Source organism: Podarcis liolepis (assembly GCF_965112155.1).
Source record: "Podarcis liolepis genome assembly, chromosome: 6".
Lineage (NCBI taxonomy): Eukaryota > Metazoa > Chordata > Lepidosauria > Squamata > Lacertidae > Podarcis > Podarcis liolepis.
In genome coordinates this window covers 10971697-10984563 of record NC_139559.1, presented here as the reverse complement: position 1 = coordinate 10984563, position 12867 = coordinate 10971697, and the positions used below count along the sequence as shown (strand labels likewise).

Below are 12867 nucleotides of genomic sequence, written 5' to 3'. Positions count from 1 at the left end.
AATGATATCAAGAGGTGACCAGTGCAGAGAGGATGCCCATTTTGCTCCCTGATGCTTCTTCTGAGCCAGGTCATGTGCAATTATTCCTGCCCCCCCCCCCCAATATCCACTTCCCCCTCCACTTACATCTAACACCACTCACAACCCGAATAGGACTTTCAGCTGGGAAGCCCCACCCTCACCAGAACAGTAACGGTTGACAATTCAAAGCAACGCTTGCCTGAAATTTCAGGAAGAAAAGGATCCCGTTGTGCGACACCAGCCGCATTTCTTGTTCAAAGCGCTTGAAGGAGCCGCTCTGGCCCTCAAACGTGATCTCTGCATAACCGGTGCCGTCGAAATAGGAGCCGTCGGTCAGCCAGGGGTCCCCTGTCGATTTAGACCTAAAAGAACGGAGAAGTAAAAAAGCTGACAAGAAGAATGCCCAGTCTTTTCTTTTAATTAACATATTCATTTATACTTATTCATAGATCTACAAGAATGCACACCCATTGCAAAATATCTTTTTATCATATACTAAGATAATAGGGACGCAGGTGGCAAGAGCCTAGGACTTGCCGATCAGAAGGTTCGAATCCCTGTGACGGGGTGAGCTCCCGTTGCTCAGTCCCTGCTCCTGCCAACCTAGCAGTTCAAAAGCACGTCAAAGTGCAAGTAGATAAATAGGTACCGTTCCAGCGGGAAGTTAAACAGTGTTTCCGTGCACTGCTCTGGTTTGCCAGAAAAGGCTTAGTCATGCGGGCCACATAACCCAGAATCTGTACGCCGGCTCCCTCGGCCAATAAAGTGAGATGAGCGCTGCAACCCCAGAGTCGGTCACGACTGGACCTAATGGTCAGGGTCCCTTTACCTTAAGGTAAGACAGCTACTTAGTGTAAAGAAGAACAAAGAAAGAAGACAAGAAACGGAGAAAGGGAGAGAAAGGGGAAAGAGAGGGAAACTACAGAAAGAAATAAAAATAAAAATAAAAGGACTTCCAGCTTTCTCTCCTGCAGCTACATATAATATTCATTCCTTAAAACCCAACCATTCTGTCTTCCATAAATCTGTATTGTTTTCAACCTTCAAATCCTGATATTGCAAGTTATTTTCTCTTTCACACAAAAAAGGTCCCCAAGTCCATGGCAAATCTATGCAAGTGGGCTCTAGAAACACAGAAGTCACGCTGCTACTTTTATTCTTTTTTAAAAAAAGAAATTCTAAGCCTCAAAAATGGGGAAACAAGTTTTTGAAAGGAAAGACTGTAGTTTCTGCTTTCAGGGGTGTCTCATACTGTGGAGAGGTAAAGACCTGGAAATCAGCAGAAAGTTGCCTATTGCTAGAGCCCGGCAGCTCTTTGCAACAGCTGGCAAACTGCGATTACGCTGAACACCCCTCTGAGTAAGAATGAATAAGACGCCAGAGCATGACATGTAAGCAGCACAGTTCAAGAAAGTACAGGTTCCGTATGAAACAATCAAATAATCTAAGATCTCTGTGGCATCATGAAAATCTCAGACTTATGAAAACCTATTTTTAAAAGTAAGTTTTCTGGCCGTAGGAGCTGAGGGTGTGTAGACAGATTCTGCTACAGGCTTTTTACTTGCTTGCCTGTTTACTTGAAAGATGCAGCCGAAGCTTGTGCCTGAGTTCAGCATACTGCCAGCATCTCTCAAGCAAATGAAGCAACATATCTTTAGGCTTTTGTGGAAAGCGCAGGAGGTCTGAGTGGAGCATCCCTGCCTCTGCTCTCTCGGTGCCTGAAGCCTCCGAAACATCTTCTGCAAACCCCACCTCATTCCTCCGCTCGCACTGCCCCAGCAAGCCACTGTCAAAGCAAAGAGGAGCGTGGGCTTGAGGTCCCTTGCTGCGGGCTCAGCTCACCTTGTGCACGGCCTCTGGGCGGCAGTGTCCAGGTGGAAGGTGCGCTGGAAGTTGTACAGGCTGACGACTTCTTCGTTGAGAGAATCCATCTCTATGCAGCCTTTGTAGTTAGGGTAGCGCAGGGGTGCCGGAGGCTGTGGGGAAGAGAGGAAGTGTCCAGGTTCACAGCTGGGATGGGTGTGACTCTTCTATTTCAATTTGGTGGGCTAAGCCAGCAGCCTCACCCAACCCCCTCTGGTACCTGGGTATTCCAGTTGCTCCTTGGCTGCCTCCATCTCTAAACCCTTTGTGATTCTGCAGTCCCAACCTCCTCTTTCCACCCATAAGACTGTCTGCTGCACCAGGTTTCCCATTTGCGTTTTTTCCTACGAACCTACAAAACCTGATCTTCATCCCAGGAGTAGATCCATCAGTAAGCATGCTGATTGGCCAAGATTCTGCTACCAGTTACCATCAATCATGAGGTTGCTTGGGGGATATTATTACTTATATCCCACTGTGATAGGAATTTTGAGGTCTTAGATATATGGTAATGTTCATAAGCGTACCAACCAAGCACATGCATAGATTAGCACAAGAAGACCGACCTGGAACTACCGTATTTTTTGCCCCATAGGATGCACTTTTCCCCCTCCAAAAATGAAGGAGAAATCTGTGTGCGTCCTATGGGGCGAATGCAGGCTTTCGCTGAAGTTTGGAGAGCGAGAGGGGTCGGTGCGCATCGACCCCTCTCGCTCTCCAGGCTTCAGGAAGCTATCAGCAAGCCTGGGGAGTCCGCGGGAGTTCCCACAGGGCTCCCTAGGCTGCGGATAGCAGCCTGCTGCCCAGAGCGCAGGGCACGCTGAAGCAGAGCACCCCGTGCTTCAGGCAGATATCCACATCCTGCTGCCTGGAGCACGGGGCATCCTCCGGAGTGCGCCCCGTGCTTCACGCAGGTGTCCACAAGCCTTGCGAGCCCAGCGGGAGTTGCCGCCGGGCTCGCAAGGCTTGCGGATAGCAGCCTGTTCTGGGGGCTGGGGTTGGGGGAAGCTCGGGCTTCCCCCGCCCCAGCCCCGCGGCTGGGGGGGGGGAAAATAATTTTTTTTATTCATTCCCCCCCCAAAAAAAGGAGGTGCGTCCTACGGGCCAGTGCGTCCTATAGGACAAAAAATACGGTGTTTTGATTCCTAAACTGAGCAAATGTTTTCTCTACAAGGTCAAAGTGGGAAACCTCCTCATTCTCTCTTTCCTCACAAATCCTGTCTTAAGGGCACATTTAAGATATGAATAGGGTGTGAGCCTGTGACCTGGCCCAGGAACGAAGTATTTATCATTACAAAAGACTAGCCAGGCTCCCCAGGAAATCCAATCAAGTAACCTGCCAGTCAGGAGATAAACAACATTCAAAATTTCTGTTTTAGACCGCCTTTTTGTGATGTAGGTATGATGTTATCTGAGGGGTGGTCTTAGGTTACACCTCTTCTGTGATGTATGTATGATGTTTCTGGGGGTGGTCTTGATCTACAGGGTGGCAATTTCAAAAGTCTTTATAAGGCCTTGCGCGCCATTTTTCTGGGTTCCTCCTCCTTTCCTTCGTCTGAGGGGAGTACCCTGTTGCAACAGATCAATAAAGATCAAGCTTACTAGCTGCTTTGCTTCTCAATATTATCTTGTTGGCCTCTGTTATTCTCTCCTACCAATAGGGAACCTATGTAAGGACTCTATATGGGGTCTTGGATACCCCATAAGGGAAAAGGGCAATTTTTGTTTACACCACCACCTTCCCTTCCATAGGAGCACAGCATGGCAAACACGTCAGGCATAGAGTTGCAGAGTTGGGAGGGACCCCGAGAGTCATCTAGCTTAACCCTCTCCAGTACAGGAATCTGTGAGGATACCCAGAGCTCACAGGGTTAACAGCTCAAGGGAAATGACGTCCTGTCACTGGGGTGTGTTCTCATCTTTGTTATGTGAACGTTTTTACTTTCTGTTTTGGCTGCAACAGGAGAAGCATCATGTCTTCGCTCTCTCCTGCCGGACTTTGTTTGTTTTGCTGCTGTACAATAAAGCTTCGTAGAATAGAAGCTGTCGTAGAGAGTTTTACTGCATGGCTGAGATTCCTTCCACACAGGCACATTGCGGCACAAGATACTCTGCTGAAGCTGGGAGAAGCAGGTTGCCACAGTGGAAGCAGACGGGACGCCACAACAGTCCCGCTGTTCGCAGCCTTGACGGACTCTCAACGGAACAGAATCACAACTAAAGAATCCCTGACAGGTGGCCATTCAACACCTGTTTAAAACCCCCAAACAAAGGAGGTCTTAAAACATTTTTTAGAGCATTATACAAACAGTTAAAAGCATTCTCTCAGGCATTGCTTTCAGGCTGCTAGAAACAGTATCTTACAGCAATCGTATGCAACCCCCTCAAGATTTATTAATAACACGTGCCAAGCTGACTGTGTTATTAGCTGAAATATGAATTTATCTGGGAAGTGAGCCATACATTGTAGGGGGGAGTCTTTGCATCATTTAATCATTCTGTGCTGGAAATTAGGGGTATTTCATGCTTTCTATCAGGAAAACGTTAACTTTCCTATAAAAGGCAACAGAGTGTTCCCTGTGGAGTGTTGCACACATTTAAAACAGGTGTTTTGAAATACACCTGGCTATGTGCTTAGTATTGCTCAGAGAAGGTCCCTGCTGAAAATGCCATGTGCAACAGTAAAGGCTTGCCTGACCCAAACCACAAATGGCTGCTACTGGTGTTGGTGATCTGGTGTTACAATAACAGCAGAAAGAGCATCACCACTCCATGCCCCCCTCTACTACTAGCCTGGCCAGCCCATCTCACCGTGAAGCTGGAGGGGTAGCCGCCCACGTACAAGACCACATTGTGGGGCTTGAAGTTGAACAGTCCCTGCTCTCCTTTGGCAACGCTGTCGCCTTTTGTCTCGTGCAACGTTTGCTTCTCCACCGTCACAGACATGTGCCCGTACTGCAAAATCCTGCAAGGATGGATGGAAGGAGATAGGCTGAACAATGCAAAGAGCAGAGGCTAAATAAAACAGGCACAAAGGACATTTGCCAGGCCTCCCAGGGGAACAGCTCTGAATCCTAAACGTCAGAGCAATTTATTTTATTTCCCAAACAGAAATGATTGGCCCAAGTCTTCTTACCCAACAAGCAATGTCCCACATTCTAAACAAATAAATAGTATTAGAATGTTCTCTCTTTCTCTCTCCCACACATTCTTTTCTCCCACCTCCTCCCTTCCATACCTGTTGATGCTGACTGCTGCAAATTGCTCTCCAATTTCTTCGTCAACAGATAAATGTGTTGGTTCCTCATCCCCCAGTCTGTAGACCCATTGCACCTTGCGATCTTTCAGGATGACGCCCATGTAGTCACCAGTGCCCTGGATATGCACAGTACAAGCACAAGTCACCAGGAATGCTTGACATCTCCTTGCCAAGGCCATCCCTTGGGCAACTCTCTTGGAGCTGGTTAGCCAGCTTTGGATGTACAAACTCAAGAGTTTGCACAGCTTGCTGCTCACCTTAATCATGTCAACATACTTGGTATTGTATACCCAATGTGGCTCCGTGCCAAAAAAATGGCTTTTTATCTGCATGCAGCACAGACACACTGTTATCAAGCAGTGACATCAGCATGCAAAGATGTTGTGCAGTTGCTCTCCCCAACCCCAATGCCATGCTTCTCATATTCTCTCTCACAGAAGCAAATGTACTTACATTCCTGTGCCCCAGGTACAACACAAAGCGCCCTGGGTCATCTCCATTTTGACGCCTCTGCCTCGGTTTGGGCTCTGGGTTCTGGATGTAGAATTTGAGGGAAGTGTAGGCAGCCAAATCCTGAAGGTTGCTGGGAGTCCGGATCTGCACACCTGAAGTTCCATTGAACTTCACTGGGACTTTGATCTAGAAGCCAAGAAATCAAACCAACAGAGGCTGACATTGTCTCCGAGGAAGGGATCTGAAAGGTAGAATCTGTTGCACTTGAAATATTCAGCTAAGTTTCACTCAGAGGAGACCCACTGAAATTAATGAACATGATGACTCAGTAAGGCCCATTCAGGCCCAAACGTAAGGTCTACTATTGATGAAAACTTCCATTGACTACAACTCCTATCTCCGTCTTTAAAAACCTTCACTGCATAAACTTCTTGCACTGAATGCCTGGCCATCCTGATAGGTTCAAAGCTTCTCCTGGTGGTTGGAATAAAAACTGTTTGGGGAAGGGATAGGTCAGTTGGCAGAGCATGAGACACTTAAGCTGAGGTTCAAGTCCCACATTGGGTGAAAGATTCCTTCACTGCAGGAGATTCACCAAATGAGCCTCGTGGTCCCTGCCAATTCTTTAAGTCAAATCCTTCACTGGCCCTGCAAAGAGCTGTTCTCTCATTTCTGGCTGAATGTTTTAAAATATCCAAGGACTGTTACAAGACACAAATGGGGAAACCCATGGCCCTCCAGATGACATTGCGCTCCAACTCTCCCATCAGACACCACCAAAAACATGGCTGATGGCAGCCACAGACTGCCAAACCCAGAGGGCCACAAGCTTCCTGTTCCTGGCCAGTGAACCTACTTGGGCGCAAGGCAACATCTAAGCCAAGCTGGAACCTTCTCTCATGGGTTTCTGGAGCAAGGTAGGTGAAGGTAAAGGGACCCCTGACCATTAGGTCCAGTTGTGACCGACTCTGGGGTTGCGGCACTCATCTCGCTTTATTGGCTGAGGGAGCCGGTGTACAGCTTCTGGGTCATGTGGCCAGCATGACTAAGCCGCTTCTGGTGAACCAGAACAGTGCACGGAAACGCCGTTTACCTTCCAGCCAGAGTGGTACCTATTTATCTATTTGCACTTTGGCATGCTTTCGAACTGCTAGGTTGGCAGGAGCAGGGACCGAGCAATGGGAGCTCACCCCGTTGCGGGGATTTGAACCGCCGACCTTCTGATCGGCAAGTCCTAGGCTCTGTGGTTTAACCCACAGTGCCACCCCGTCCTCTACAAGGTAGAGGTTTGCTTTTGAGCCCTGGAGTAGAAGCAAGGAGACTTATCGGCTGTCTCTCTGACTCTCTGTGTCTGTACCTTACTGACAGCATTCCGGGCCAGCGAGATCAGCTGGCGCACCCGCAGGATGTTGTCTGAAACGGTTGCGTTGTGGCTCCTTCTGTTCTCCAGACTGCTCAGCTTTCCCAGGAGTAATGGGAGGGTGCTCTCAAGGCTTGAGACTGGAAGGCAGGAAAGAAAACAAACTCAATGGGACAGCATGAGCTAGTGAACAGGCACAGGACCGATGGCTGAGAGTAGAAAGGGAGTTCAAAGAAGGAGTAGACACATTTCTGGGAAGCAGGATATTGACACCTGAAAAGTAGGACCAACATAAGAACAGCCTGCAGCCTCACCTCAAAAAAGGACTGTAGCTTGCAAGCTTGCTGAGCTCTTGCTGAGCTACCACTCTCAGCTTAATAGTAATAGTAATAGTAATAATAATTTATTATTTGTACCCCACCCGTCTGGCTGGGTTTTCCCATCCACTCTGGGCAGTTTCCAACAAAGATTAAAAATACATTAAAGTGTCACACATTAAAAATTTCCCTGAATTCAGATGTCTTCTAAATGTCAAGTAGTTGTTTATCTCTTTGGCATCTGATGGGAGGGCGTTCCACAGGGTGGGCACCACTACCGAGAAGGCCCTCTGCCTGGTTCCCTGTAACCTCACTTCTCGCAGTGAGGGAACCGCCAGAAGGCCCTCGGCGCTGGACCTCAGTGTCCGGGCAGAACGATGGGGGTGGAGACGCTCCTTCAGGTATACTGGGCCGAGGCCGTTTAGGGCTTTAAAGGTCAACACCAACACTTTGAATTGAACTGAATTTGAATTGTGAACCTGACCTGCACATGCCTGTCTTATGCTTATAATTCAGGAGCTGAAGTAGAAAGTTATATCTTTGGAATTTTGACTGTCCAAACTGTCTTAAGTTCAGTGATAGCTGCTCTCCTGGCACAATGATCTTAAAAGCAACCATGTCAGACTGTAAAAAGCAGACACAACCTCGCACAACACTGCAACCCCTTTTGCAAGCTCTCCTACTGCCATTTTTATTCCGGTCCTCTCTTAAACAAGATCCCCATTGAAGTGTCAAGTCATTGCCACAGAGGCAACTGCAGAAAAATTACTGATTTCACTCCTGGCTATAGACTCAGATTAATTATGTGTTCTGACAATCTGATTGCCTGTCCCAGTAGTCACCGACATATAATAAAGCAGGGCATAAGAGAAGCTGAAATTATTTACTGACTGGGAGAAAGAATATAACAGGTGGTTAATTACCTAAATGGCCGATGTCGAAAGGCCAGAAGGCAAAAAAGAGAACACTCTGCCAGAAAAAGGATTAATGGCATAAGACACACACAATTACAAATCAAGTACAAACAGTGGAACGGACAATGTGAAAAAGTATACAGTAGGTAAGAAATGAAAGGAGCCTATTTGGCCTGTCACATTGGACATTGAACAGAAAAGCAAATAGCAATAGTTAGAAATTCGTTCAGTTTGCTTTTCAATGGAGCCAAAGCATTTTGATCGTCTTCAAACCAGTCTCCACCTCACCCCTGAAAGAGTACAGATATATTTAAACATGACTGTTATGTACCTGTGTTCCTGGCATCTCGGACAGCTTGATTTAAATCGTTGCTTTTAAGGTCCCCATATTGCTCCTTCCATTCATCAAGGTTCTTCTTCATATCGCTCAGTCTACCTTCCATCCTAGCCACTGTTTCACTAGCCTCTGCAGCAGCGTCTTTCGCACTCTGGATTGCCTCTGAGGTGCCATCTTGCAAAGGAAAGAAGGTAAGTTGTAACCAAAGACAAGAGAAGGGAAGTTTTTAATGCTGAAGTTCTTAATGTTTAATGTATGTGTTCTATATGTTAATAAACTATTTTAATAAGGGGGAAAAATGAAGTTTTTAACGTTTAGGGAAGTTTTTCATTTATTCTGTTTTTAATGTTCTGTTGAAAGCCGCCCAGAGTGGCTGGGGAAACCCAGCCAGATGGGTGGGGTAGAAAGAATAAATAATAAATTATTAATTAGTAAAGAAGATAAGCCACAAACATCTGCACCAGCGCAGATTCATTTCAGCTTAAGAAGAGCAAATATATGAGTTGGCAAGCATTGCGTGGAAGAAGCCAACAGACTATTTCTGTGTCACACTAATGATAATAATAAATTCTGTTTCATTTAAACCGTTTGGTTAGGGTGGGGAATCATCAGACAGACGCCGGGATTTGGTTAATTTTGTAATTTCAGTGTTGTATCGTAAGGATATAAAGCAAAGGGCCTTGAATCAAGCACTGCTTGGCTTTGGGTGGTGGAACCTGGAACATGCATGCTGTAAAGTGACACGGATTTGCTAACATGTGCAGAACAATTAGTGCTAACAGCAGAAGAGGCCGCAGTGGGTTAGAGCGCCCAGAATGTTAAGAGGAGACTTCACAGGGGCGTTTATGAAGGGACTGAAACATGAACAAACCTTGGACCATGTCCAGAGTGCTCTTCACCGACTGCAGCTGTTTCAGAAGTTGCTCCTTCTTTGTTTGCATGCCAGCCAATCTGTCCTTGGCTGCCTGTAGTGCTCCCTTGATGTCTTGGATGAAAATAAACAAAGTCACAGGGTTACAGATCTACAAATCAGGGTTGCTGAAACGAGGTGTCTACTCAGTTGTGCTATGGAAAAGGCCTGGTACAAATGAATCTTTGGGTCATGGACTTTTAACTATAGGAACGTAGGAAGCTGCCTTTTGCCTCTTCAGACCATCAGTCCATTTAGCTCAGTTCTGGCAACACTGATTGGCAACAGCAGTCCGGGGTTTCAGACAAGAGGACAATAACTTCAATTTGTTATTGGTCAGTAAAGGGTCTGCTGATTTTTCTCTTACCTCCACTGAGCCTCCTCTGCTCCCGCTTCACAGCTTCTCCTAAGGCAGTACTGTTCTTCTTCATCTCTTTTGACACGGCCCCAAGATCATCTAAGATGACACTCTGCAAGCACAGAAGACAACTGTTCACACCTAGCCAGTGTGGTGTAGTGGTTAAGAGCGGTAGTCACGTAATCTGGGAAACCGGGTTCGTGTCTCCGCTCCTCCACATGCAGCTGCTGGGTGACCTTGGGCCAGTCACACTTCTGTGAAGTCTCTCAGCCCCACTCACCTCACAGAGTGTTTGTTGTGGGGGAGGAAGGGAAAGGAGAATGTTAGCCGCTTTGAGACTCCTGAAGGGGAGTGAAAGGCGGGATATCAAATCCAAACTCTTCTTCTTCTTCTTCTTACCTGCCAAGTAACCCACAGAACATCTGGAACCCTCGGCGCACCTCTGGCAGCTCTAACTTCCATTGGACTTCCCCTCATGGACCCTGGTCCATTTCCTCCCTGGTCCATGTCCCCACTATACCACTAGTCCCCTAAGAGGTAAAGGTAAAGGACCCCTGGAGGGTTAAGTCCAGTCTAAGGCAACTCTGGGGTTGCGGCGCTCCTCTCACTTTCAGGCTGAGGGAGATGCCGTTTGTCCACAGACAGCTTTCTGGGTCATGTGGCCAGCATGACTAAGCCGCATCTGGCACAACGGAACACCAAGATGGAAACCAGAGCGCATGGAAAGGTCGTTTATGTTAAGTTGTGGGTGAACATATCAGACGACACAGCGATTCTTCAAACAGCTCTTGTTTATTCACAGGCCAGAACAGAACTGAACTGAAGGGTTCAGCCAGCCTGCTTATATAGAGCTCCACTACAACGCAACTGTAACACTTTCTGTAACTATCCAATCACTGAACGTCACTTTCAATCCCTTATTTGCATATATGGACCTGAGTGAAAACTATCTACAGTATCCCCCTGCTGGCCCAGGGTGAGAACTTCAGTACATAACAGTTTACCTTCCTGCCACAGTGGTACTTATTTATCTACTTGCACTTTGACTTTCGAACGACTAGGTTGGCAGGAGCTGGGACAGAGCAACGGGAGCTCACCCTGTCATGGGGATTCGAACCGCTGACCTTCTGATCAGCAAGCGCAAGAGGCTCAGTGGTTTAGACCACAGTGCCACCCACGTCCCACACAATTCTCTAACCTCTACACATGTTTGCAAAAAGGACAGAATCCCTGTCACTGAGTGGCTGGTAGTTCTGCTAACTAAACTGAATGGAGCATTTCAAGCCCAATTCAATGTATTTATTGGTTAATGCAGCTGCATGATTTTCTTGCATGATCTGGCTTTCCAGGCTAGGGCCAAGTGTATCTGCAAAGCTCAGAAGAGTGCATAAACAGGCAGGAGCATGCCGGCTGCCAACAGCCCTCCCCTGGCAAGAGATGTCAGTTTGCCAGGTTCTTTTTCCCTTTGCCTGCCAACAAGCTCTGCAAACACAGCCGTCTGACTGCAAGGCATCTGGGGAAAGGGAGCAAATCACATGAAAAGGAGCCAGTCCTCCTCACCAGTCGCAGCTGCTGCACGAGAGAGCCTGGCACAGTCTTGGTTAAGCAGGTAAGCACAGAGCAGATGAGTGAAGGTGCCCTGTGTTCTCTGACACCAGTGTCCTTGCAAGTGCGCCAGCTGCAGCCAAGATTTCTTATGTCTGCTGGGGGGGTGGGGAATAAGAGACTCATACCATCAAAGCTTCGCCGGCAGCATTATAAGCTTCATTGGCTGCTCGCTCCGCATTCCCCACTGCCTCGATGATGCTGGCGTAGGCGTTGGAGGCATTGACTGCCCGCTGGATGAATCCATCCTGGTTCGTGCCATGGATGATGCTGTTTTCGGAGGACAAATATGTAAATGGGAGGATGTCTGCCATTAGCCCCGCAGCCGAAGTCCACCTGCCGCATCAAGGCTGAGTGGTTCAAAGGCACTGTGGTCTGGAGTCCTGTCTACAGCCCTGGCCAGAGAACAGGTTAGCATCTTCAAACGTGGCAGGATGGAACTTCCTGAAGGCCATTTCCATTCTCGTAGAACTGCTGAGCCTTTAGAGCAGGGCTGAGGAACCCCACGACCCTCCAAACATTGTTGGACTTCAACTCACACCAGCCTTAGCTAACACGGTCGGTGATCAGGGATGAAGGGAGCTGCCCTTCAGATGTGGCTGGACTACAACAGGTGTCCCAACCTTGCTTTGCAGAACTACCAGGCTGGCTGCTAGATATGGGAGGCCATGAAACTTCTCATTCTTCCTTTACATTCAGTATTATGAAAAAGAGGGAGAACGAAGGGCTACAGAAAACGCAGGACACCAGTAGTTTTGATATCAACCACATTGAGAATTGCAAAATATAACCTGGACATGCAGGATCAGGTAGCTGCTACAGAACTGGGAACATCTCTGGATAGCTCAGTTGGTTAGAGCACGGTGCTGATAACTGCAAAGTTGCGGGTTTGATCCCCATATGGGACAGTTGCATATTCCTGCATCTCAGGGGTTGACTTGATGAACCTCAGAGTCCCTTCCAACTCTACAACTCTATGATCTCAGGACTCTGTTTATTTTTTAACAAATCCTCAACTGAAGTGCTGAGATTATTTCCTTTAAATACCCAGAAAGAAAATAACTCATTACATGGTGAAGAATGAAGAGATTTAAGGGCCTCCTATATAAACTACCAAGTTACGGGGCAGGTAGAGATGCGGCCACAATGGAACCAACCTTAAATTGTGCTCCTGCTTGTTCCTTGGGCAAGGAAGGCTTGCTGTCAGTGCTGATCAGCTGATTGGCACTGGCAGTAAGCCCTGGATGGATTGGCCGTGCTACGGGGAGCTCCCAGCTGGGGACTTTGTAGTCCAGCCAATCCCTGCAGGCTTGCTGTATGTACCAATCAGCTAATCGGAACTTACAGCAAACGTTGCTGGGATTGGGTCTGGCTGCTAATGCAAATCAAGAACCTTCCTTCTGCAGGCACCCACAGAGGAAGAAAATCAGTAAGTGACTAACAGGTGGGCAGCCCCTGTCAAAATGGCCC

General features: G+C 47.6%; 1 protein-coding gene across 2 annotated transcripts in view; it reads right to left on the bottom strand.

The window, feature by feature from the left end:
- The window catches only part of LAMA5 (laminin subunit alpha 5), a 191357-nt gene that overhangs the window by 17729 nt on the left and 160761 nt on the right, over positions 1 to 12867 (bottom strand). For both annotated transcript variants that reach the window (XM_083507292.1, XM_083507293.1), the window contains 10 exons: positions 11526 to 11667; positions 9802 to 9904; positions 9396 to 9509; positions 8519 to 8698; positions 6954 to 7096; positions 5597 to 5782; positions 5123 to 5259; positions 4696 to 4849; positions 1864 to 1997; positions 221 to 383 (listed from right to left, as the gene is read on the bottom strand). In XM_083507292.1, coding sequence (XP_083363418.1) covers positions 221 to 383; positions 1864 to 1997; positions 4696 to 4849; positions 5123 to 5259; positions 5597 to 5782; positions 6954 to 7096; positions 8519 to 8698; positions 9396 to 9509; positions 9802 to 9904; positions 11526 to 11667 — 1456 coding nt within the window. The remainder of the gene's footprint in view (positions 1 to 220; positions 384 to 1863; positions 1998 to 4695; positions 4850 to 5122; positions 5260 to 5596; positions 5783 to 6953; positions 7097 to 8518; positions 8699 to 9395; positions 9510 to 9801; positions 9905 to 11525; positions 11668 to 12867) is intronic.